Source organism: Oncorhynchus mykiss, chromosome 22 (assembly GCF_013265735.2).
Source record: "Oncorhynchus mykiss isolate Arlee chromosome 22, USDA_OmykA_1.1, whole genome shotgun sequence".
NCBI classification, from domain to species: domain Eukaryota; kingdom Metazoa; phylum Chordata; class Actinopteri; order Salmoniformes; family Salmonidae; genus Oncorhynchus; species Oncorhynchus mykiss.
In genome coordinates, this window is record NC_048586.1 from 24,609,998 (window position 1) to 24,637,729 (window position 27,732).

The 27,732-nt window shown below is 46.0% G+C and overlaps 1 protein-coding gene across 6 annotated transcripts in view; it reads right to left on the reverse strand.

Moving 5' to 3' along the window:
• Nucleotides 1–27,732, reverse strand: part of LOC110502073 (unconventional myosin-XVI) — a 236,277-nt gene that overhangs the window by 90,424 nt on the left and 118,121 nt on the right. For all 6 annotated transcript variants that reach the window (XM_036958970.1, XM_036958971.1, XM_036958966.1 and 3 more), the window contains exons 8-14: nt 24,496–24,571; nt 20,494–20,644; nt 20,229–20,376; nt 19,944–20,054; nt 17,104–17,169; nt 12,594–12,721; nt 953–1,058 (exon numbers count right to left, since the gene is read on the reverse strand). In XM_036958970.1, the coding sequence (XP_036814865.1) occupies nt 953–1,058; nt 12,594–12,721; nt 17,104–17,169; nt 19,944–20,054; nt 20,229–20,376; nt 20,494–20,644; nt 24,496–24,571 (786 nt within the window). The remainder of the gene's footprint in view (nt 1–952; nt 1,059–12,593; nt 12,722–17,103; nt 17,170–19,943; nt 20,055–20,228; nt 20,377–20,493; nt 20,645–24,495; nt 24,572–27,732) is intronic.

A 27,732-nucleotide genomic window follows, 5' to 3' on the forward strand; every position in this document is an offset into this window, starting at 1 on the left:
ACTCATCTATCTGTCCCTCTGTGCTCTCTAAGTGTTGACCCAGATATGTTATCTAGCACCAACACATGACTTCATCTGTGTAGATACAGTTCCACTATAGCCAAGCAAGAGCTTTTCTCTCCTCCCTGTTCAACAATGATGTGTACCTCTGAGTTGTTAAGGTCATAACAGAGTCTAATGAAAAAGTGTTGGGTTTGTAATGAGGAGCACTGCTAGGACTATCAAATAGCAAGAAAGTGTTCATCTTCAGTCATTCAGTGTAATAATACTCCCCTAGTATGCTAGACAACAAGAAAACCATTAGAATTCTGACAAAATGTCAGAATGAATGCACTGACAGTAGTCCTTGCTCTTACTAAAGGGCTCATTTAATCCACTGCTTCCAGACAAGACTGGTTTAATACAGTATCGTTGCAATTGATCACTGCATATAAAACTTTCTCACACAATGTCCTAATCATAATGGCTTTTCATATAATGGTCGCTATGGTCATTTCCTGTCCCATTGTACTCTATGTTCTCCTTCAATGGGTCTCACCAGTATGCTTTGAATCCGCGGCCAGAAACGATCGCTGAGCACCTCTCACTGTCCAAGGTGAGAGGAGTAATAAGAGAATCGACAGCATTTAGATGCTATGGCTTCCTCTCGGGGACAAATGGGCCAATCACAAACACAATGGGCTTGTGTCATCGTACAGAACCTAGCGATGGCTATCAAGGAAATAAAAGGACCTGTACCAACCTAGGGGTTTTGATGTAAAGGCCAGCGTGCTAAACAGATCATTTGGTCCGTGAATCCATATCTCAAATCACTACACCACAGGGACTCTGTAACAGTGGACTGAACACCCACTGAGCTAGTCTGTCTGTCATGTTCTATTCAACTTCCATTGTCCTCCAAGAGTGGATTCATATTTTTAAGACAACCAGGGCCAGAGTAAACCAGACTCACTTGATTCATCCTGGGCTCAAGAGAGAAGCCTTTGGGGCTGGACCTCACTGCCAGGTGTCTCACTATGTGTTTACAAGCCTCTGTCTTCCCAGAACCACTCTCCCCACTGCAGAAAGAGAGAGAAACACAGAGAGATAGAGAGGTAGAGAGAGAGGTAGAGAGAGAGGCTTGTTAATGTAGTAAGGGTGATTAGACATACGTAGCAAAGAAAAGACAGATGTGTGTGGCTGTCGGTGTCCATGCAAGGGTGTGAATATCTGTGTCTGTGAGTGTATCCATGTGTGTCAACATTGTGAATGGTCTCAGGTGAATGGGTGTGTTGTGTGGCGTGAGTCATCTGGGTGTAGCCCAGGCTCCTATCTGTCACATCCGTCAAACTCCTCCACCCGCCTGACATCACTCCTCTGGGGTACCATTTCTCTTTCTCACCCCCCCATCCCATTCACAATCTTGCAACTAGTCATTACAATGGTATTGTTTATCAAGTGGACACTATCATAACAACCTAGCCTATGGTGATAAAGCAGGTGCTCTGTGACTTTTTAGAAACATTTTGTAATTCATTTTCTTTATTTATTCTAGTGAAGGCCACTGAAAGTGAAGACCTATGGACGTTTCTTTGGGTTAGTGGAGATGGCAAGTGGAGCTCATGGTCATATGTACTCTTCATCTAGTTGCTCCTCTAGCATCCACCCACTAGGCATCTCACGGAGGTCATTCAGGCTAGGTTGACCCATCCACCTGGCATCTCACTGAGGTCATTCAGGCTAGGTTGATCCATTCACTGGCCATCTCACTGAAGTCATTCAGGTTAGGTTGATCCATTCACTGGCCATCTCACTGAGGTCATTCCGGTTAGGTTGACCCATCCACCTGGCATCTCACTGAGGTCATTCAGGTTAGGTTGACCCATCCACCTGGCATCTCACTGAGGTCATTCAGGTTAGGTTGACCCATCCACCTGGCATCTCACTGAGGTCATTCAGGTTAGGTTGACCCATCCACCTGGCATCTCACTGAAGTCATTCAGGTTAGGTTGATCCATTCACTGGCCATCTCACTGAGGTCATTCAGGTTAGGTTGATCCATTCACTGGCCATCTCACTGAGGTCATTCAGGTTAGGTTGACCCATCCACCTGGCATCTCACTGAGGTCATTCAGGTTAGGTTGATCCATTCACTGGCCATCTCACTGAGGTCATTCAGGTTAGGTTGACCCATCAACCTGGCATCTCACTGAGGTCATTCCGGTTAGATGATCCATTCACTGGCCATCTCACTGAGGTCATTCAGGTTAGGTTGACCCATTCACTGGCCATCTCACTGAGGTCATTCAGGTTATGTTGATAAATTCACTGGCCATCTCACTGAGGTCATTCAGGTTAGGTTGATCCATTCACTGGCCATCTCACTGAGGTCCTTCAGGTTAGGTTGACCCATCAACCTGGCATCTCACTGAGGTCATTCTGGTTAGGTTGATCCACCCACTTTCATCTCACTGAGGTCATTCAGGTTAGGTTGATCCACCCACCTGGCATCTCATTGAGGTCCTTCAGGTTAGGTTGTTCCACCCACTGGGCATCTCACTGAGGTCATTCAGGTTAGGTTGATCCAGCCATCTGGCATCTCATTGAGGTCCTTCAGGTTAGGTTGATCCAGCCACCTGGCATCTCATTGAGGTCCTTCAGGTTAGGTTGATCCAGCCACCTTGCATCTCATTGAGGTCCTTCAGGTTAGGTTGTTCCACCCACTGGGCATCTCACTGAGGTCATTCAGGTTAGGTTGATGCATCTCACTGAGGTCATTCAGGTTAGGTTGATCCACCCACTGGGCATCTCACTGAGGTCATTCTGGTTAGGTTGATCCACCCACTTTCATCTCACTGAGGTCATTCAGGTTAGGTTGATCCACCCACCTGGCATCTCATTGAGGTCCTTCAGGTTAGGTTGTTCCACCCACTGGGCATCTCACTGAGGTCATTCAGGTTAGGTTGATGCATCTCACTGAGGTCATTCAGGTTAGGTTAATCCACCCACCTGGCATCTCACTGAGGTCATTCAGGTTAGGTTGATGCATCTCACTGAGGTCATTCAGGTTAGGTTAATCCACCCACCTGGCATCTCACTGAGGTCATTCAGGTTAGGTTGATCCATCCATTGGGCATCTCACTGAGGTCATTCAGGTTAGGTTGATCCACCCACCTGGCATCTCACTAAGGTCATTCAGGTTAGGTTGATCCACCCACTTGGCATCTCACTGAGGTCATTCGGGTTAGGTTGACTGTGGTGAACTACACTCATCTGCTCCATGGGGGACCTAACCTAACAGTGGGACATACTGTAAGATCTGTCTAACTACACAACATGGATACACACACACACACACACACACACACACACACACGCAGAGCAGAGACCAGCTACGTTACACAGATGGCAGATGGCTTTAGGATGTAATTTAAGCCCCAACAATGACAGCACTGTGTGTATTTATGTGTGTGTGCGTGTGTGTGTGTGTGTGTGTGTGCGTGTGTGTTTGTGTGTGTGTGTGTGTGTGTGTGTGTGTGTGTGTGTGTGTGTGTGTGTGTGTGTGTGTGTGTGTGTGTGTGTGTGTGTGTGTGATTTTGTCCTCTTATTAATGACCCTGCTGAGAGTATGAACACAGCAGTTTACCTCTCTTTTCATTTACAGAGCTTTATTAGAATTTAAGGGTATTTTGTGGTTCTGAGCATGTGCCCATACCCTGGCCTCCAGGGATCATGTGTACTGAATGTATATGATTGTGTAGGTGTGTGTACCCTGCCCTTGAGGCACCTAACATTTTGACTGCCTCCAGCCCAGTGGAGCATGGAAGACTGCAAATGAGGTGTGTGTGATGAATAGCCAGTGGCCGAAATGCATTAACTTGCTGCCAGATCCGTTGCGACTCAGCATGAACGTTGGTGGAGAGCCGTAACGGGTTTAATTGCAATCAGGAAGCTGCCTCCATCCAGCCAGGCCCCTGAAGCCATTCATTTTTCTGTGATCGTTTAACAGGTCTGGGCTGAGACTAAGGCTCATTAATCTCTCTGGGAGCATTTAACTGACCTGCAGGGGTGGGTTTGAACAAACTGGGCAGTGGTCCTCACTTCACCATTCACCTACTCTAAATCATTTACTGATGCTGAGTTAACAATCTACATTTCCATTTTAGTCATTTAGCAGATGCTCTTATCCAGAGCGACTTACAATTAGTGCATTCATCTAGATGCTACAACAACATATCACAATCATAATAAGTACATTTTCCCTCAACAAAGTATTATCAGCAAAATCACTGCTAGTGGGAAAAGAGGAGGGGGGCGTGAAAATGATTTAAGATACTCTTCAAAGAGGGGGGAGGGTGAAAATTATAATTATTTAAGAAACTCCTCAAAGGGGGGGGGGGGGCGTGAAAATTATTTAAGATAATCTTCAAAGAGGGGGGAGGGTGAAAATTAAGGGGCGTGAAAATGATTTAAGATACTCTTCAAAGAGGGGGGAGGGTGAAAATTAAGGGGCGTGTGTCATGTTGTCTTGTCTCTGTCCTTTCCCTTCACCCTGTCTCCCTCTGCTGGTCGTTGTTATGTTACCTTTTCTCCCCCTCTTTTCCCCAGCTGTGCCTTGTCTCCTCCTAATTACCCATTCACCCCGTTCCCCACCTGTTCCCTTTTTCCCTCTGATTAGGTCCCTATATCTCTCTCTGTTTCTGCTCCTGTCCTTGTCGGATTCTTGTTTGTTTGTTTGTGTGTCTCATGCCTGAACCAGACTATCATCGTGTGTGCTGCAACCTTGTCCTGTCCTGTCGGAATCTACCTGTCCATCTGAGCCCACGTATGTTCGTCATTAAAGTACTCTGTTTGTTAATTCGCTTTTGGGTCCTCATTCACGCACCATAACAGAAGAATCCGACCCAGAATGGACCCAGCGACTTCGGATCCTCTCCACTCAGCCGTCGAGATCCAGGGAGCGATGCTAGGCAGACACAAGCAGGAATTGTCTGCTGCTCGACATGCCGTTGAGACCCTGGCCACCCAAGTCTCCAACCTCACAGAACAGGTTCACCATCTCCGCCTCGATCCACCGGCCACTTCCAGGGCTTTCGAATCTCCGGAGCCCAGAATCAATAACCCGCCGTGTTACTCTGGGGAGCCCACTGAATGCCGCTCGTTCCTCACCCAGTGTGATATTGTGTTTTCTCTCCAGCCCAACACTTACTCCAGGAGCACTGCTCGTGTCGCCTACGTCATATCTCTCCTTATTGGACGGGCTCGTGAGTGGGGCACGGCAATCTGGGAGGCAAGGGCTGAGTGTATTAACCAGTATCAAGACTTTAAGGAGGAGATGATACGGGTTTTTGATCGATCTGTTTTTGGGGAGGAGGCTTCCAGGGCCCTGTCTTCCCTATGTCAAGGCAATCGATCCATAACAGACTACTCTATTGAGTTTCGCACTCTTGCTGTCTCCAGTGGCTGGAACGAGCCGGCCTTGCTCGCTCGTCTTCTGGAGGGTTTCCGCGCAGAGGTAAAGGATGAGATTCTCTCCCGGGAGGTTCCTTCCAGCGTGGATTCCTTGATTGAACTCGCTATTCGCATTGAGCGACGGGTTGATCTTCGTCACCGAGCTCGTGGAAAGGAGCTCGCGCTCTCCGTCGCCTCCCTCTCCGCATCACTACCATCTTCCTCTGCCGGCTCGGGTGCTGAGCCCATGCAGCTGGGAGGTATCCGCATCTCGACTAAGGAGAGGGAACGGAGAATCACCAACCGCCTCTGTCTCTATTGCGGTTCCGCTGGTCATTTTGCCACTTCATGTCCAGTAAAAGGCCAGAGCTCGTCAGTAAGCGGAGGGCTACTGGTGAGCGCTACTACTCCTGTCTCTCCTTCAAGATCCTGCACTACCTTGTCGGTCCATCTACGCTGGACCGGTTCGTCAGCTTCCTGCAGTGCCTTAATAGACTCTGGGGCGGAGGGCTGTTTTATGGACGAGACCTGGGCTCGGGAACATGACATTCCTCTCAGACAGTTAAAGGAGCCCACGGCCTTGTTCGCCCTGGATGGTAGTCCTCTCCCCAGGATTCAGCGTGAGACGCTACCTTTAACCCTCACTGTTTCTGGTAATCATAGTGAAACCATTTCTTTTTTAATTTTTCGTTCACCTTTTACACCTGTTGTTTTGGGCCATCCCTGGCTAGTTTGTCATAATCCTTCCATTAATTGGTCTAGTAATTCTATCCTCTCCTGGAACGTCTCTTGTCATGTGAAATGTTTAATGTCTGCTATCCCTCCTGTTTCCTCTGTCTCTTCTTCACAGGAGGAGCCTGGTGATTTGACAGGGGTGCCGGAGGAATATCACGATCTGCGCACGGTGTTCAGTCGGTCCAGGGCCACCTCTCTTCCTCCACACCGGTCGTATGATTGTAGTATTGATCTCCTTCCGGGAACCACCCCCCCCCGGGGTAGACTATACTCTCTGTCGGCTCCCGAACGTAAGGCTCTCGAAGATTATTTGTCTGTAGCTCTTGACGCCGGTACCATAGTCCCCTCCTCCTCTCCCGCCGGAGCGGGGTTTTTTTTTGTCAAGAAGAAGGACGGGTCTCTGCGCCCCTGCATAGATTATCGAGGGCTGAATGACATAACAGTGAAGAATCGTTATCCGCTTCCTCTTATGTCTTCAGCCTTCGAGATCCTGCAGGGAGCCAGGTTTTTCACTAAGTTGGACCTTCGTAACGCTTACCATCTCGTGCGCATCAGGGAGGGGGACGAGTGGAAGACGGCGTTTAACACTCCGTTAGGGCACTTTGAATACCGGGTTCTTCCTTTCGGCCTCGCTAACGCTCCAGCTGTCTTTCAGGCATTAGTCAATGATGTCCTGAGAGACATGCTGAACATCTTTGTTTTCGTTTACCTTGACGATATCCTGATTTTTTCACCGTCACTCCAGATTCATGTTCAGCACGTTCGACGTGTCCTCCAGCGCCTTTTAGAGAATTGTCTTTTCGTGAAGGCTGAGAAGTGCACTTTTCATGCCTCCTCCGTCACATTTCTCGGTTCTGTTATTTCCGCTGAAGGCATTAAGATGGATCCCGCTAAGGTCCAAGCTGTCATTGATTGGCCCGTCCCTAAGTCACGCGTCGAGCTGCAGCGCTTTCTCGGCTTCGCGAACTTCTATCGTCGTTTCATCCGTAATTTCGGTCAGGTGGCAGCTCCTCTCACAGCCCTTACTTCTGTCAAGACGTGCTTTAAGTGGTCCGTTTCCGCCCAGGGAGCTTTTGATCTCCTCAAGAATCGTTTTACATCCGCTCCTATCCTTGTTACACCTGACGTCTCTAGACAGTTCGTTGTCGAGGTTGACGCGTCAGAGGTGGGAGTGGGAGCCATCCTTTCTCAGCGCTCCCTCTCTGACGACAAGGTCCACCCATGCGCGTATTTTTCTCATCGCCTGTCGCCGTCGGAACGTAACTATGATGTGGGTAACCGCGAACTGCTCGCCATCCGGTTAGCCCTAGGCGAATGGCGACAGTGGTTGGAGGGGGCGACCGTTCCTTTTGTCGTTTGGACTGACCATAGGAACCTTGAGTACATCCGTTCTGCCAAACGACTTAATGCGCGTCAGGCGCGTTGGGCGCTGTTTTTCGCTCGTTTCGAGTTCGTGATTTCTTATCGTCCGGGCTCTAAGAACACCAAGCCTGATGCTTTGTCTCGTCTCTTCAGTTCTTCAGTAGCCTCCACTGACCCCGAGGGGATTCTCCCTGAGGGGCGTGTTGTCGGGTTGACTGTCTGGGGAATTGAGAGGCAGGTAAAGCAAGCACTCACTCAAACTCCGTCGCCGCGCGCTTGTCCTAGGAACCTTCTTTTCGTTCCCGTTCCTACTCGTCTGGCCGTTCTTCAGTGGGCTCACTCTGCCAAGTTAGCCGGCCACCCTGGCGTTCGGGGTACGCTTGCTTCCATTCGCCAGCGTTTCTGGTGGCCCACCAGGGAGCATGACACGCGTCGTTTCGTGGCTGCTTGTTCGGTCTGCGCGCAGACTAAGTCCGGTAACTCTCCTCCTGCCGGCCGTCTCAGGCCGCTTCCTATTCCCTCTCGACCGTGGTCTCACATCGCCTTAGATTTTGTCACCGGACTGCCTTCGTCAGCGGGGAAGACTGTTATTCTTACGGTTGTCGATAGGTTCTCTAAGGCGGCTCATTTCATTCCCCTTGCTAAGCTTCCTTCTGCTAAAGAGACGGCACAAATCATCATCGAGAATGTTTTCAGAATTCATGGCCTTCCGTCAGACGTCGTTTCGGACAGAGGTCCGCAATTCACGTCTCAATTTTGGAGGGAGTTTTGCCGTTTGATTGGGGCTTCCGTCAGTCTCTCTTCCGGCTTTCACCCCCAGTCTAACGGTCAAGCAGAACGGGCCAATCAGACTATTGGTCGCATCTTACGCAGTCTTTCTTTTCGCAACCCTGCGTCTTGGTCAGAACAGCTCCCCTGGGCAGAATACGCCCACAACTCGCTTCCTTCGTCTGCGACAGGGCTATCTCCTTTTCAGAGTAGCCTCGGGTACCAGCCTCCGCTGTTCTCATCTCAGTTCGCCGAGTCCAGCGTCCCCTCCGCTCAGGCTTTTGTCCAACGTTGCGAGCGCACCTGGAAGAGGGTCAGGTCTGCACTTTGCCGTTATAGGGCGCAGACTGTGAGAGCGGCTAATAAGCGTAGAACTAAGAGTCCTAGATATTGTCGCGGTCAGAGAGTTTGGCTCTCCACTCAGAACCTTCCCCTTAAGACCGCTTCTCGCAAGTTGACCCCGCGGTTCATTGGTCCGTTCCGTATTTCTCAAATCATTAACCCTGTCGCAGTGCGACTTCTTCTGCCGCGATATCTTCGTCGCGTCCACCCGGTCTTCCATGTCTCCTGTGTCAAGCCCGTTCTTCGCGCCCCCGCTCGTCTTCCCCCCCCCCCCCCCCATCCTTGTCGAGGGCGCACCCATCTACAGGGTCCGTAGGATTTTGGACATGCGTCCTCGGGGCCGTGGTCATCAGTACCTAGTAGATTGGGAGGGGTACGGTCCTGAGGAGAGGAGTTGGGTTCCCTCTCGGGACGTGCTGGACCGTGCGCTGATCGATGATTTCCTCCGGTGCCGCCAGGCTTCCTCCTCGAGTGCGCCAGGAGGCGCTCGGTGAGTGGGGGGGTACTGTCATGTTGTCTTGTCTCTGTCCTTTCCCTTCACCCTGTCTCCCTCTGCTGGTCGTTGTTATGTTACCTTTTCTCCCCCTCTTTTCCCCAGCTGTGCCTTGTCTCCTCCTAATTACCCATTCACCCCGTTCCCCACCTGTTCCCTTTTTCCCTCTGATTAGGTCCCTATATCTCTCTCTGTTTCTGCTCCTGTCCTTGTCGGATTCTTGTTTGTTTGTTTGTGTGTCTCATGCCTGAACCAGACTATCATCGTGTGTGCTGCAACCTTGTCCTGTCCTGTCGGAATCTACCTGTCCATCTGAGCCCACGTATGTTCGTCATTAAAGTACTCTGTTTGTTAATTCGCTTTTGGGTCCTCATTCACGCACCATAACAGCGTGAAAATGATTTAAGATAATCTTCAAAGAGGGGGGAGGGTGAAAATTAAGGGGCGTGAAAATGATTTAAGATACTCTTCAAAGAGGGGGGAGGGTGAAAATTAAGGGGCGTGAAAATGATTTAAGATAATCTTCAAAGAGGGGGGAGGGTGAAAATTAAGGGGCGTGAAAATGATTTAAGATAATCTTCAAAGAGGGGGGAGGGTGAAAATTATAATTATTTAAGAAACTCCTCAAAGGGGGGGGGGGGGCGTGAAAATTATTTAAGATAATCTTCAAAGAGGGGGGAGGGGGAAAATTAAGGGGCGTGAAAATGATTTAAGATACTCTTCAAAGAGGGGGGAGGGTGAAAATTAAGGGGCGTGAAAATGATTTAAGATACTCTTCAAAGAGGGGGGAGGGTGAAAATTAAGGGGCGTGAAAATGATTTAAGATACTCTTCAAAGAGGGGGGAGGGTGAAAATTAAGGGGCGTGAAAATGATTTAAGATACTCTTCAAAGAGGGGGGAGGGTGAAAATTATAATTATTTAAGAAACTCCTCAAAGGGGGGGGGGGGGCGTGAAAATTATTTAAGATAATCTTCAAAGAGGGGGGAGGGGGAAAATGATTTAAGATACTCTTCAAATGGGGGGAGGGGGAAAATTAAGGGGCGTGAAAATGATTTAAGATACTCTTCAAAGAGGGGGGAGGGTGAAAATTAAGGGGCGTGAAAATGATTTAAGATACTCTTCAAAGAGGGGGGAGGGTGAAAATTAAGGGGCGTGAAAATGATTTAAGATACTCTTCAAAGAGGGGGGAGGGTGAAAATTAAGGGGCGTGAAAATGATTTAAGATAATCTTCAAAGAGGGGGGCGTGAAAATGATTTAAGATAATCTTCAAAGAGGGGCGAGGGGGAAAATGATTTAAGATACTCTTCAAAGAGGGGGGAGGGGGAAAATGATTTAAGATACTCTTCAAATGGGGGGAGGGGGGAAATGATTTAAGATACTCTTCAAAGAGGGGGGGAAATGATTTAAGATACTCTTCAAAGAGGGGGGGAAATGATTTAAGATACTCTTCAAAGAGGGGGGGAAATGATTTAAGATACTCTTCAAAGAGGGGGGGGGGAAATGATTTAAGATACTCTTCAAAGAGGGGGGGAAATGATTTAAGATACTCTTCAAAGAGGGGGGGGAAATGATTTAAGATACTCTTCAAAGAGGGGGGGGAAATGATTTAAGATACTCTTCAAAGAGGGGGGGAAATGATTTAAGATACTCTTCAAAGAGGGGGGGAAATGATTTAAGATACTCTTCAAAGAGGGGGGGAAATGATTTAAGATACTCTTCAAAGAGGGGGGGAAATGATTTAAGATACTCTTCAAAGAGGGGGGAAATGATTTAAGATACTCTTCAAAGAGGGGGAGGGTTAAAATGATTTAAGATACTCTTCAAAGAGGGGGAGGGTTAAAATGATTTAAGATACTCTTCAAAGGGGGGGGGGGTGATTTAAGATACTCTTCAAAGAGGGGGGGAAATGATTTAAGATACTCTTCAAAGAGGGGGGGAAATGATTTAAGATACTCTTCAAAGAGGGGGGGAAATGATTTAAGATACTCTTCAAAGAGGGGGGGGAAATGATTTAAGATACTCTTCAAAGAGGGGGGGGGGGGTGATTTAAGATACTCTTCAAAGAGGGGGGGGGGGTGATTTAAGATACTCTTCAAAGAGGGGGAGGGTTGAAATGATTTAAGATACTCTTAAAAGAGGAGGGGGATGGGGGAAAATGATTGAATATACACATCAGAGGAGGGGGGAGGGGGGAAATGATTTAAGATACTCTTCAAAGAGGGGGGGAAATGATTTAAGATACTCTTCAAAGAGGGGGGGAAATGATTTACTCTTCAAAGAGGGGGGGAAATGATTTAAGATACTCTTCAAATGGGGGGAGGGGGGAAATGATTTAAGATACTCTTCAAAGAGGGGGGGAAATGATTTAAGATACTCTTCAAAGAGGGGGGGAAATGATTTAAGATACTCTTCAAAGAGGGGGGGAAATGATTTAAGATACTCTTCAAAGAGGGGGGGAAATGATTTAAGATACTCTTCAAAGAGGGGGGGAAATGATTTAAGATACTCTTCAAAGAGGGGGGGAAATGATTTAAGATACTCTTCAAAGAGGGGGGGGAAATGATTTAAGATACTCTTCAAAGAGGGGGGGGAAATGATTTAAGATACTCTTCAAAGAGGGGGGGAAATGATTTAAGATACTCTTCAAAGAGGGGGGGAAATGATTTAAGATACTCTTCAAAGAGGGGGGGAAATGATTTAAGATACTCTTCAAAGAGGGGGGGGAAATGATTTAAGATACTCTTCAAAGAGGGGGGGAAATGATTTAAGATACTCTTCAAAGAGGGGGGGAAATGATTTAAGATACTCTTCAAAGAGGGGGGGAAATGATTTAAGATACTCTTCAAAGAGGGGGGGAAATGATTTAAGATACTCTTCAAAGAGGGGGGAAATGATTTAAGATACTCTTCAAAGAGGGGGGAAATGATTTAAGATACTCTTCAAAGAGGGGGAGGGTTAAAATGATTTAAGATACTCTTCAAAGAGGGGGAGGGTTAAAATGATTTAAGATACTCTTCAAAGGGGGGGGGGGGGGTGATTTAAGATACTCTTCAAAGAGGGGGGGGAAATGATTTAAGATACTCTTCAAAGAGGGGGGGAAATGATTTAAGATACTCTTCAAAGAGGGGGGGAAATGATTTAAGATACTCTTCAAAGAGGGGGGGGGGTGATTTAAGATACTCTTCAAAGAGGGGGGGAAATGATTTAAGATACTCTTCAAAGAGGGGGAGGGTTAAAATGATTTAAGAATCTCTTCAAAGGGGGGGGGGGGGGGTGATTTAAGATACTCTTCAAAGAGGGGGAGGGGGAGGCCATATTGGCATGTATATTGGCATACTCACAGAGGCCATATTGGCATGTGTTTAGTGAGTGTGTGTGTTTGTGTGTGTATGTGTGTGTGCGCACATTTGTGCATCCATTTGAATGTGTGTGTGTTTTTTCTCTTTTTGTGTTTGCGTGTACCTGAGGATGAAGCATTGCGGGCGTCGCTCCTGCAGCATCATGTGGTAGGCCCTCTCTGCTGAGGAGAAGATGTGAGGAGGCAGAGAGGAGCACAGACGCCCTGAAGAACTCAGATACAACTGACTCACCTGACAGAGAGAGAGAGAGAGACAGAGAAAGAGGGATAGAGAGACAACATAAGTGTCATAATCCTTAACAGTTACATAGAGTGAATAGTTACAGCCCATTCTTACATGACACACTGACATGCACGCACACACCCGCACGCATGTACGCACACACCACTTGGTTTCATCCTTATACAGATCTAACCTGCGTATACTTTTACAAGTGTGTGTCAGAGGAGACTGGTGGGAGGAGCTATAGGAGGAAGGGCTCAATGAAATGGCTGGAACGCAGTCAAATATGTGGTTTCCATAAGTTTGTGTTTGATACCGTTCCATTCCAGCCATTACAATGAGCCCGTCCTCCTATAGCTCCTCCCACCAGCCTCCTCTGGTGTGTGCGGAACACAGCACTCTGACAAAGTGTGGCTTACAACTCACCAGTCCTGCACTATGGCCACGTAAACCAACAGTCAGAAACAGACAGAGCAATTAGTGGTTAGTTGAAACGGTCTGACTCAGTGTATTGAGGTGGCGTTTTAAAAGGCAGTGTTTCAAAGACTGTTTCATGCTGCTAGTCTACTAGTGTTAAGCGTATCTATTCTCATAGGCTGCACTGTAGAAATGTAAAACAGTAGTACACATTGTGTGCCATGCCTCGGCCTGTACCACTGACTAAACACATTGATTTAGCAGAACATCAAACAGACTAATAGCTGAATGCTGACACTGGGCTGGACTGTGTCCGACTGACTGAATGCCACTTAGATCAGACAGGCATGGACGCAATGGTGAGATTGGTTGTACACAGCAGGGAAGGATGGGGGAGAGAGAAAAGGGATGGAGAAAGAGTGGGAGAAAGGGAGGAAGAGAGGGAAGGGAGGGGCAGGAGCAGGAGCAGAGATAGCTTTGTCTGACTGTTGGAGGACATCTGAAGGACAGAGCAGCGGAGTTTGAGTTTGTGTAAAATACATACAGAGAGAGGAAAAGCAGAGAAGGAGGGGATGGGCAATGGAAAAAAGAGAAAATACACACATATGCCACCCTGTCACTTGGTTGCCATACAGAGAACACGCACACCTACATGTTGCCCTGAAGCCTTACATAACAGCCATTAAATCCTCCCCCACACCTAGTGTATTATATTTCAAGGGTTTCTGTGGCACTAATCATGTACAGTACAGCGTGGTTTCTCTCCACTCCTGTGCTAGCCTGAGACACATCAAACACTACATACAATGCCCACAAGCTCCCTATCCCAACCCAAGCCAAGCCCCACAAACCCAACCTCTAAACAAACATTCCCCAGTCCAGAAAGCCCCAAAAACCCAGCTCCAAATATCACACCACTCTGCCCAGCCCTTGCCACAGTACCAAACTCATCCTCTGATCCCTTTCTCAAGCCAGACTCAATCAAGCCCCAGGCAGTCCCCAACCCCAAACGTCTGCCCCATCACAGAGCAGATGTGAGTGGGATTGGAGGGGAGGAGAGGAAGGGGGTTGTTTTTGGTGGAAGGGGTAGACAGACATCAGAGGGTAACAGCCTGTTAGCAGCAGCTCACACATGTTGTGACATATGTCTCTCTCACTCTCTCAGGTGGAGTGTGCGTGCGAGGCTTGGGTGTGTGTTAAATTCTGCCAGATTTGAGGTACAGATATGGGGGGAGCGATGGAACTGCCAGGGGAGTCAGGCAGCTGTCCGAAACCAAGCTAGGGGTACCCCACCCCCTCCACACACACACCTCCTAAACCCCCGTTTCATCTCTCAGCTGCCATTAGGGCAGTGGGCTGAGTGATGATTGTCATCTTGTCATATTGTATTTCTTCAGACAGTGAGCACAGATTGTCCCACTGATGTGACTATTCAGCTGTCATTGCTATTGTAGACACACAAGGCATGGTATGGCAAACACACCACATGTGAGGTACGGCAAACATAGCCTACTATAGGTTAAACCTGTGTCAGAAATAACTAAGAGGGATTACATGTGTACTTTATTTTAAGACTGAAATAGACATGTTTCTGTCAGCGTTACGTAAATGCACGTCTGATACAGTAAGATGTGTATGCATTACATAAATGCCTGTCTAGGCTACGGCCCAGCAGATATACAGTGTGTGTGTGTGTGTGTGTGTTTTTCTGAACAGGATCTCTCCCTGGCCTAGCTAGTGTATAGTGCAGAGTCAGCCCTCCACTGTATATCACTGACAGGAAGACACTACATTATTAATGGACCACATCAAGGCCCATTTCATCCATTCATAATAAACTCATTATACACACAACAGGAAACTCAATACACACACACACACACACACCGCATACTGTTAACATATTCTCTGTGTTATATTGACAAGATACATTATAGAGTATATACAAATACAAAACATAAAGATATACCCTAGCTAGAGGAAAATAAAGACAAAATGTATGTGTTTGTGTCAGCCTAACCACTAGAAACAGGTGTTCATTTTGGATGTTTGAAAAGGTCCTGATAATGTCGTAGGCACAATTTTTTGTATTCTTTTTTAAAAATCACTGCACTGGGCACAAACTCATGATGCTCGGAGCCGAAGCACACTGCTTTGACTGCTCATACTGTGCTATGGCCTTTTTTCGAAGCTCCAGCAAATGTTGAGAATACTTGATGATACTTAATGGTATGAGGTCAGTTGATTTGCAGTGCCCTCCCCAAACCATCGCCCTAACCTTAACCACTAGGAATGAATGCCTAAACTGTTAACCTTTGAGTTGTTTCTATTCTAACCCTGTAACCACGTGGAATTAAACCTGTAACCATGCGGAATTAATACATAAAAAATAGACATTCATCCATAATACAGTGGTTTGCGGAAGTATTCATCCCCCTTGGCATTTTTCCTATTTTGTTGGTTTGTATCATTTGATTTACACAACATGCCTACCACTTTGAAGAGGAAAAATATGTTTTCTTGTGAAACAAACAAGAAATAAGACAAAAAAAATCAGAAAACTTGAGTGTGCATAACTATTCACCCCCCCCAAAGTCAATAATTTGTAGAGCCACCTTTTGCAACAGTTACAGCTGCAAGTCTCTTGGGGTATGTCTCTATAAGCTTGGCACATCTAGCCACTGGGATTTTTGCCCATTCTTCAAGGCAAAACTGCTCCATCTTCAAGTTGGATGGGTTCCGCTGGTGTACAGCAATCTAAGTCATACCACAGATTCTCAATTGGTCTGGGCTTTGACTAGGCCATTCCAAGACATTTAAATGTTTCCCCTTAAACCACTCGAGTGTTGCTTTAGCAGTATGCTTAGGGTCATTGTCGTGCTGGAAGGTGAACTTCTGTCACAGTCTCAAATCTCTGGAAGACTGAAACAGGTTTCCCTCAAGTCCCTGTATTTAGCGCCATCCATCATTCCTTCAATTCAGACCAGTTTCTCAGTCCCGACCGATGAAAGATATTCCCACAGCATGGTCCTGCCACCCCCATGGATGGTGTTCTCGGGGTGATGCGAAGTGTTGGGTTTGTGCCAGACACAACATTTTCCTTGAAGGCCAAAAAGCTCAATTTTAGTCTCATCTGACCAGAGTACCTTCTTCTATATGTTTGGGGAGTCTCCCACATGCCTTTTGGCGAACACCAAACATGTTTGCTTATTTTTTCTTTAAGCAATGGCTTTTTTCTGGCCACTCTTCCGTAAAGCCCAGCTCTGTGGAGTGTACGGCCTAAAGTGGTCCTATGGACAGTCTCTTTGTTGCCTCTCTGATTAATGCCCTCCTTGCCTGGTTCATGAGTTTTGATGGGTGGCCCTCTCTAGGCAGGTTTGTTGTGGTGCCATATTCTTTCCATTTTTGAATAATGGATTTAATGGTGCTCTGTGGGATGTTCAAAGTTTCTGACATATTTTTTACAACCCAACCCTGATCTGTACTTCTCCAGAACTTTGTCCCTGACCTGTTTGGAGATCTCCTTGGTCTTCATGTTGCCACTTGCTTGGTTGTGCCCCTTGCTTACTGTTGTTACAGACTCTGGGGCCTTTCAGAACAGGTGTATACTGAGATCATGTGACACCTATATTGCACACAGGAAGACTTATGTAACTACTTATGTGACTTCTGAAGGTAATTGGTTGCAGCAGATCTTATTTAGGGAATTCATAGCAACGAGGTTGAATACATACGCAAGGCATTTTTTGTAATTTTTTGAAACAAGTTATTTTTTACATTTCACTTCACCAATTTGGACTATTTTGTGTATGTCCATTACATGAAATCCAAATACAAATCTATTTAAATTACAGGTTGTAATGCAACAAAATAGAAAAAGGCCAAGGGGGATGAATACATTTGCAAGGCACTGTATGCCAAATGTTGAAGGGACACTATGAGATCTTGTTGGTTACTGTATAGTGTGTACTCACCAGTGAAGAGTAAATGGGGAGCTCTTTGTTAGGATTGACCAGGAGGAGAATGTGCCCGATGTAGGTCTGAAAAAAATGACGTGCATTACTTCTTTAACCAAAGAGACATACAGTGAGTGAAATGCATCTCGTTAATAAAATAATGGATTATTACAGTTGAAATACTGTAATATCAGGGGTATACATCTCATCCTGATCTATTGGCGTTGAGGCATCTTGTCTTGACCTGAAGCATGGTCAAACTACCAGCCACTAAACTCCTGGGGTAAACACAGAAGTTCACATAGAGCCATAATTAGAGCCTTAATTGTTGAAGCACAAAGCCCCATCCCTTTCATGGAGCCTGAAGGTCAACTTAGCACTAACTAAATCCCTTCCCCAAACACAACGAGGGATGGGAGAGGCCTGTGTCAGCACTAATGCTATGGCAAACATGACAACAAACACCATTATCAGAATAACAAAACTCTTCACAAAAGTATTCTCCCACGCTGCCACAGCGTTGGATATGCTCATTCCCAAATACACGCTCCTGGGGCATGCGTACTCCTTGGCGAACAAGGAAGTGTGATAGAGGTAAGAAAGGTTTTTCTAATGATAACTAAAATTACTAAAACATAGTCAACAATATTACTGTAATGAGCTTCAGGGGTTCACGAGATATGGCTGAGACATATGAATAGAATATGTTGCCAAATAGCGGTCTGCTCGGACATGAGACCCTGTCAACGTTTGAAAAAAAATCTATGCAACATGTAATCAACTTGGCATTTAACGGCAACTAACGCTGCAAATCACTTAAAAAACATTACCACCAAAACCCCTTTGAATAAACAGAAATAGCAAAAACTGCATGGAGATAGAGAGGTATTCTTATTCTATTTCAATAGCTATTCCTTCTTCCAACGCACAGACCCTGAGGCTATTTAGATAGGCTACTAACTGCCAAAATCCCTTCCTCTGACTGAGACATACAGTAAACCCTAACCCTTACAGCTACTACTGTACAGTTACAAGCTGCTAGCCCTACCTCCCACACCAATACCCTGAGGTTGGCTAATTGCTAAACGCTAACCCTCTGTACCCTAGGAGTGCCCTGCTGGGGTTGGATAGGACGTGTTATCACTAAAACGCTAACATGCCGCTTTGCCTATCCTCATGCCTGGGCTGAAGGTTAATGAGTTTCAAAGTTACCCACACACACTGTTCTAAGGTCAGTTTTGTATTTTAACCCCTAATGTCAGGATTAGATTATTCTAGATCTGTGTCAGAGGGTAACTTTAACGCAAAGCAAGTTAACTGTGACCCTTACACTTAATCACATGCTCTCAATATCGTATAGTAGCATCAAGAACAAACTGAAATTCCACTCCCTCACAACCACCATCAAATCCTCCCAACTGTCATCCATCCCTCCCACAACCCTCTCCAGTCCCTGGGCTTGGCTGTGTACCATCCCTCCATCCCAGCACAAAGCAGCAGGCTGGAGCCCAGTCATCAAAGTCCCAGTCTCTGACCACCCTGCTGGGGAGCATATGGAACATTACAATGGCTTTGTCCTCCCTCTCCTACATCTCTTCCCTCTCTCCATGGTTTCCTCTCTCTCTCCCTCCTCCACCTCATGCTCCTCTCTCATCCGCCTCCTCTCTCCATCCTCTCTTCCTCCTCTTCTTCCTCCTCCTCCTCCTCGCCCAATATCCTTATCTTTTCCCATCATCTCTTTCTTTCCCTTCTCCTCATCTCATTCTATCCCCCTCTTCTCTGTCCTCTCTCAATCTACCTACTCCTCTCTTTACCTCCCCTCCATATCTAACCAGCCAGTCTCTCCTCCATCTGTAGTTCAGAAACAACAGGCTATTGAAGCCTCTTCACACACAGTGATGAGAATAACCAGGCTGTTCCACATTGATCTGGCTCCTGTCTTTAAACAGCACAGTCTCTCATGCTGAGCTATAGACCAGACAATAGACTCGGGAGATTGGGACAATGAGAGGTGGTTAAGATGACCAGAAGCCGAAAGGAAAAGGGGTGTACAGTATTTCTTATAAATGCAGTCATGGATTTCTTCCATCGAACCAAACCAGCATTGATTCTCCAACATAGGAAATGTCTATTTTGTGTATGTGTGTGTCTTTGTGAATTTGTGCATTAATGTGGGTGTCTGTGTATCCGTGCATGTACATGTGGCTCTTAGTAGTTACTGTATATTCATCCCCCCAGCCATGGCTCAAAGTCCCTGGGCAGCAGACAGTGAGTCTCCTGGGCCACCTTCCAGACACCAGGCCCTGGCCAGAGCTCACACAAATCCATCACACAACAGCCACTATCCCAGAACAGAGAGCTGAGAGGGGGTTGGAAGACTGACTCAAAGAACGTACCACCCCTACAACTCACACTAGCACAGTTACCATTGCCTGGCCTGGCAACAGAGAGACCAAAAACAGGACTCCCTCCCCTGTCCCAGCCATTGCCAAAAACACCCATCTCTGTCACTGGCCTGCTGGGCTGGAGGGTGCTGGTTCACCTCCCCAGCTCTGAATCTGGGCAGAGTCAAGGGGAAAGACTGCCCATTGTCCAAGCTGACATCTCATACATCACTCTAATTGTATGTCAGTGTGTCCATGTGTGAATGAGTGTGTGTGTGTGTGTGTGTGTGTGTGTGTGTGTGTGTGTGTGTGTGTGTGTGTGTGTGTGTGTGTGTGTGTGTGTGTGTGTGTGTGTGTGTGTGTGTGTGTGTGTGTGTGTGTGTGTGTGTGTGTGTGTGTGTGTGTGTGTGTGTGCGTGTGCGTGTTTGTGTGTGTGTATGTTTGTGTGCATGTTTGTGTGTATGTTCTACCTACATAAATCTGGTCATTGCCAAAGCGTTTCTGCATCTCGTAGAGCAGGCTGCTGTTTGTGAGTTCACTGAGAGACGCCAGGTCATCATTAGGCGCCGGAGGCATCAGCTTCACCTGCAACACAACACCGCAAAGGTTACCATAGCAATCCCACATGGATTTGGTGCATGTGCACACTTTTTCATACTGTACATGTAAACTTTTCTGTAGTAGAGATGTGAAGTATATAGCAGTAGTGCACATATTGAGTGTACACTTAGATGTAGTGCAGATATTGATTGTACTGGCCTGCTCCAGTTTGCTGTAGGGTCCTGTAGGTCCGTCCAGACCGTTGTCCAGTGAGGGTTGTCTGCTCAGCCCCCCTCCCACCTCACTGAACATGGCACACCTCTCCAACAGACTGTCCCTCTTAGAGAGGGACATGGACAGGGGGGTTCTACAGGGTAGGGGTGGGGGTAATAGGATTACTACGGGTATCATTTGCTTTTCAATACTGATATCGAAACACACTTGAACTATAATTTGATAATTTGATGAGTTGATAAAAACTCACAGGTTCTTGACGAGGATGGTGTGATCATGTGCGCCTCCATCGTAGCGCTCATCTGAAGGTGGCGGGGGGACAGAGGGGTCCTTCAGTCTCTCTACCCAGCATTCCTCTGCTCTCAGCAGCATAGCCATGATGGGGTCAGATGCTGCTATGCCTGGAACCAGGACAGAGAGCAAAGGGGATTAATTTAAGAGAGTAACCACTAAGGGTTAACAATGAGAGACTGTTTTCACCTCTCTGTTTGACTGTTACAGATGTATTAGTTGGTAAGCATTATAAACCGGGTAGTTTGGGTCCTATATGCTAATTGGCTGAAACATTGTAGCCATGTATATCAGACAACAATATACCACACGTATGACGCAAAAATACTTGTTTCCTGTTCAATTAATGTTGGTAATCAGTTTATAACAGCAATAAGGCACATCAGAGGTTTATGGTATTTAAACTTGCTTAAAGAAGCAGTCGGGATCTTAAAATAAGAACTTACAAATTCATAACATATTGTACAAATTTGAATTTGTGACATTTCATACAAATTGCACCAAAAAAAGGTAACATATCGTAAGCAATGGATGACGCAGTACAGAATTACCAGGGACTCGTTTTGGCTGGTGAACACTACTTTCAAAATGGCCGGTTGAAATGATACAACATCTCTGGAGCATCACTTTAACTATAGTGGTCAAAAGACAGTTACGTCACTGATGGTTACTTTCAGTACTTTCAATCATATATAGCTTGCAAACATGTGGAATGTTGCGTAGACATTGACTTTGAACACCAGCCAGTCAACGAGACACATAAAATGTCCTCCAAGATCAATAAGCTTAACATTAACGACAAGTAATATAGACGTACCATCTAAAGCTCTGAATCATTCTAGGCTAATTCACTAAGGGCCTTGTCCTAACCCACTGACCCCACCCCACATCCATATGGATGTGCCTGTGCAGAGTGCAAAGCCCATGGAGGACCTATCCATCTGAGCTTCAGAGACAGGGGGAGTTAAGATACCCTCAGTCTTTAATGAGGTCTAAAAGGGCACAGGGGAGGAGTACGGCTACTGTATATCTCGTCTTTTATTTCATAGAGAGTGACAACCCCCTAGACACCCATATCTCCCCCCTCTCGCTCTCGCCCTCTCACTCGCACGCACGCACGCACACACACACACACACACGTTGCGGGGGGGGGGGGGGGGGGGGGGCTTTAAGTGAGAAATATGTGATTCTCTCTGTCTCCCTGTGTTGTCACATCTATCCCTGAGTTAAGCCTACATGTTAGAATGGACTATAGATTACTGCTAGAGAGTCTGTGTTGTGATTACACCAGGGGATGGGATGGAGAAAGGAGGGGGCCGCAATAGGCCTAAAGTATCTCACACTATGATGGGGAGGTTGGTATGGAGAACATGAGTCTCTCTCCTCTGCTTCCATAATTGAGGTCCACTGATGTTCAATGCTTGAGACAGTCTTTACATTACACACTACAATCGCAAAGTTTCATCAGCCATTCTCTGGGGGTTTCAAAGACATTGCATTTCAACATTGCTGTGGCATTTCTGCTAACACATTTGGTTGCTAAGAAGCAGCTCTTGTAGAATGTTGCCCATAGTAGGACTGGAATGATACCAGTATTGCGATGCACGTTAGTATCGTGGTGGCAAGGAAACAGAACATCAAGCGGATTTCACTTCTTCAGGAAAATAGCCCTAATGTTGGAAACAAACATCATTCATTTATATTCCAAGCACACAATATTTTATGTCCAGCAGGTTTTTGAGTTTGGTCTGCTTCGTGTTTTCTTTTTTGCCATATAAAATGATTGCGATAATGGTATCGTCACAGACCTAGTCCATAGCTGCTCAAAGAACAAAGTCTCCTTTCCCTGAGGAGTTTTATATGTGTTGTTCAGCTAGGGAGCCCAGGGCTATAGACAGGTAAGACATAACATCAGTATCAGCAGGAGAGTGTCTGTTAATAGATACATCTCTGTAGACAGAGAAAATAGAACCTACATGAGCTCTATTGTGTGTTATATGTGTTATCGCAAACAGCGACAAGGAGCAACAGTCTCTCAACTCCTCACACACACACACACTCCTGCATACACACTCCTGCATACACACACACTAAGATTAATTGAGAAGGAATCATGTTAGTGTGGTCATACTTTGATAGTCTCTTCTGCTTCTATACATAAATGACAGATAATGCACTTGAGTAATGATATTCTACCTTCATACACATTATGGAATGAATCAAATTAGTTCTGATGATGAATTCTGAACACTTCCATTCTATTCTCTCAGTGTGTGTGCGTGTTTGTGTGTCCAGAGAAAGATTCAGGTAGAGTATGAAGTGTTAATTGTATGTTTTGTTAATGGATGAGCTTGTCCTCATGGAGCAGTAACATACAGCATCTTCAGAAATTATTCAGACCCCTTGACTTTTACCACATTTTGGTACGTTACAGTCTTATTCTAAAATTGATACAAATATTTTTTTTCTCAGCAATCTACACACAATACCCCATAATGACAAAGCGAAAACAAGTTTTTAGACATGTTTGCACATTTATTAAAAATCAAAACATAAATACCTTATTTACATAAGTATTGAGACACTTTGCTATGAGACTCAAAATTAAACTCAGGTGCATCCTGTTTCCATTGACCATCCTTGAGATGTTTCTAAAACTTGATTGGACTCCACCTGTGCTAAATTCAAATGATTGGACATCATTTGGAAAGGCACACACCTGTCCATATAAGGTCCCACAGTTGACAGTGAACGTCAGAGCATAACCAAGCCATGAGATCAAAGAAATTGTCCATAGAGTTTCGAGATAGGATTGTGTTAAGGTACAAATCTCGGGAAGGGTACCAAAATATTTCTGTAGCTTTAAAGGTCCCAAAGAACACAGTGGCCTCCATCATTCTTAAATGAGCTAGAGCTAATTGCCCGGCCAAACTGAGCAATCAGGGAGAAGGGAACCAAGAACCCGATGGCCACTCTGACAGAGCTCCAGAGTTCCTCTGTGGAGATGGGAGAACCTTCCAGAAGGACAACCATCTCTGCAGCATCCCACCAGCAGCATCATGATGTGGTTTTTCAGCGGCAGGGACTGGGAGACTAGTCAAGATCGAGGCAAAGACGAACGGAGCAAAGTACAGAGATATCTTTGATGAAAACCTGCCCCAGAGCACTCAGGACCTCAGACTGGGGCGAAGACTCACCCTCCAACAGGACAACTACCCTAAGCACTCAGCCAAGACAATGCAGAAGTGGCTTCGGGACAAGTCCGTAAATGTCATTGAGTGGCCCAGCCAGAGCCCAGACTTGAGCTTGAGCTCAAACATCTCTGGAGAGACCTAAATAATAGCTGTGAAGTGACGGTCCCCATCCAATCTGACAGAGCTTGAGAGGATCTAGAGAGAAGAATGGGAGAAACTCCCCAAATACTGTACATGTGTGCCAAGCTTGTAGCGTCATACCCAAGAAGAATCGAGGCTGTAATCAATGCCAAAGGTGCTTCAACAAAGTACTGAGTTAAGGGTCTGAATACTTGTGTAAATGTCATATTTCAGGTTTTTAAGAAATTATCAAACATTTCTAAACCTGCTTTTGCTTTGTCATTTTGGGATATTTTGTGTAGATTGATGAGGAACAAAAACAATCTAATCCATTTTAGAGTAAGGCCTTAACATAACAAAACGTGGAAAAAGTCAAGGGGTCTGAATCCAAACGCACTGTATAACCTCCACCTCCACCTCCACACACACACACATACACATACACACACACACACACACACACACACACACACACACACACACACGTGGAAATGAATTGGTTAGATTGTGTGTGTTGGTTCGGTTTTATCAGAGTGATCACTAGAACAGTAGGCTAGGCAGACACAGCTCAACTGGACCAATCAAAATACATTTATTTGTTTCAATACCACATGCTTAAATTGAGTGTGTATGTCAGTGTGTTATACCTGAGGGCTTGTCTTGGTTGCAGTTCAGGAGAGTTGGGTCTGCTCTGTGCTTCAGCAGCTGGCTAACGATGCTTGTCTGCAGGGAGAGATGGATCAACAGAGACACACACCTTCATTATTTCAGAGAAAATAAAAAAAGACATGGAACTGCATTAGATCACATCTTGCATGCCTTCCTCCCCAAATGTCCTTGCTGTGTTCCATATCTACAAAATCTCTCTCTCTCTCTCTCTCTCTCTCTCTCTCTCTCTCTCTCTCTCTCTCTCTCTCTCTCCCTCTCTCCCTCTCTCCCTCCCTCCAATTCAAGGGGCTTTATTGGCATGGGAAACATGTGTTAACATTGCCAAAGCAAGTGAGGTAGATAATATACAAAAGTGAAATAAACAATAAACATTAACAGTAAACATTACACATACAGAAGTTTCAAAACAATAAAGACATTGCAAATGTCATATTATATATATATATATATATATACTGTATATATATAGTGTTGTAACAATGTACAAATGGTTAAAGTACACAAGGGAAAATAAATAAGCATAAATATGGGTTGTATTTACAATGGTGTTTGTTCTTCACTGGTTGCCCTTTTCTTGTGGCAACAGGTCACAAATCTTGCTGCTGTGATGGCACACTGTGGAATTTCACCCAGTAGATATGGGAGTTTATCAAAATTGGATTTGTTTTCAAATTCTTCGTGGATCTGTGTAATCTGAGGGAAATATGTCTCTCTAATATAGTAATACATTGGGCAGGAGGTTAGGAAGTGCAGCTCAGTTTCCACCTCATTTTGTGGGCAGTGAGCCATGTCTGTCTACGGCGGCCTTTCTCGGCCTTTCTCAATAGCAAGGCTATGCTCACTAAGTCTGTACACAGTCAAAGCTTTCCTTAAGTTTGGGTCAGTCACAGTGGTCAGGTATTCTGCCACTATATACTCTCTGTTTGGGGCCAAATAGCATTCTAGTTTGCTCTGTTTTTTTGTTAATTCTTTCCAATGTGTCAAGTTATTATCTTTTTGTTTTCTCATGATTTGGTTGGGTCTAATTGTGCTGCTGTCCTGGGGCTCTGTGGGGTCCGTTTGTGAACAGAGCCCCAGGACCAGCTTGCTTAGGGGACTCTTCTCCAGGTTCATCTCTCTGTAGGTGATGGCTTTGTTATGGAAGGTTTGGGATTCGCTTCCTTTTAGGTGGTTGTAGAATTTAACGGCTCTTTTCTGGATTTTGATAATTAGTGGGTATCGGCCTAATTCTGCATTATTTGGTGTTCTACGTTGTACACGGAGGATGTTTTTGCAGATTTCTGCATGCACAATTTGGTGTTTGTCCCATTTTGTGAAGTCTTGGTTGGTGAGCGGACCCCAGACCTCAAAACCATAAAGGGCAATTGGCTCCATGATTGATTCAAGTATTTTTACCCAGATCCTAATTGGTATCCTCTCTCTCTCTCTGTCTCCCTCTCTCTGTCTCTCTCTTTCTCTCTCTCTCTGTCTGTCTCGCTCTCTGTCAATTTAAATTATATTCAATTCAAAGGGCTTTATTGGCATGGGAAACAGATGTTTACATGCCAAAGCAAGTGAAATAGATAATTAACAAAAGTGAATAAAAAACGAACAGTAAACATTACACTCACAAAAGTTCCAAAGGAATAGAGACATTTCAAATGTCATGTTATGGCTATACTGTATACAGTGTTGTAACGATGTGCAAATAGTTCAAGTACAAAAGGGAAAATAAATAAACATAAATATGGGTTGTATTTATAATGGTGCTTGTTCTTCATTTGTTGCCCTTTTTATTGTGAAAACAGGTAACAAATCTTGCTACTGTGTTGGAACACTGTGGCATTTCACCCAATAGATATTGGAGTTTATCTGTCTCTCTCTCTGTCTCTCACAAAGCCTATTAATCTGTACAGTATGTCCACAAGGTACACCCTCACATACCCCACTCAACACTTTATAAATGCACCCCCATCACGTCACTATCGTCACGGTAGTGACCCCCTGGCTGGGGTCAAATGTCAGATTGAACCAGGAAAATGTCAGGGAGACGTGAAAGTGAGTGAAGGAGAAACAGAAGCCTAATAAGCAACAGTAATAGGCTACAGTCCATGGGAGTCATTTACCCAGGATAGTGAAATATTAGCCTATTACGTGTGCCAGTGAAATACCGGCTATGATTACACAGGGCTCGCTGAGTTTACTGTATGACAGTATGAGCTACTGTTACTGTGACTCAAGCAAACGGCACCTAGCAACAGTATGACCCGTAAACAACAGAATACTACTGACCTCCGTTCAGTACTAATGGGGAGTAGAGGTGGAATTAAGAGACGCATGAAACACAACTGTACTTATAGGGTACAGTTTTACATCCTTTTGAGTTTTAAATTAGATTACCTAGTCTAATTACATAATCCTTTTACTTAACCTATAAAACATACTTGTAATATAAAGTGTTGCAGAGATGAGGCTGTTCCCTTCTCTCTGAATGTGCCTGCTGATGCTAAAGTGAGTGACAATGCTGCAGGTATACAGTATGTGTCAGTGTGTAGTTGGTATGCAGAGTGCCAGCGCCAGGCTCCAGCGGGAAGGGCTCCAGCAGGTAGGGTTCCAGCAAGAAGGGCTCCAGCAGGTAGGGCTCCAGCGGGAAGGGCTCCAGCAGGTAAGGGCTCCAGCCGGAAGGGCTCCAGCGGATAGGGCTCCAGCGGGAAGGGCTCCAGCAGGAAGGGCTCCAGCGGATAGGGCTCCAGCGGATAGGGCTCCAGCGGGAAGGGCTCCAGCAGGAAGGGCTCCAGCAGGTAGGGCTCCAGCAGGAAGGGCTCCAGCAGGAAGGGCTCCAGCAGGTAGGGCTCCAGCAGGAAGGGCTCCAGCAGGTAGGGCTCCAGCGGGAAGGGCTCCAGCAGGTAGGGCTCCAGCAGGAAGGGCTCCAGCAGGAAGGGCACCAGCAGGTAGGGCTCCAGCAGGAAGGGCTCCAGCAGGTAGGGCTCCAGCGGGAAGGGCTCCAGCGGGAAGGGCTCCAGCGGGAAGGGCTCCAGCAGGAAGGGCTCCAGCAGGAAGGGCTCCAGCAGGTAGGGCTCCAGCGGGAAGGGCTCCAGCAGGTAGGGCTCCAGTGGATAGGGCTCCAAACGATTCTCTACTACTCCCCTCCCCTGTCACTCTGCACTCAAATTCACTTATGTATGCACTCAGATAAACGGTGAAGTTTCAGAAAGAGAGGGATGAGGTGTCGCATG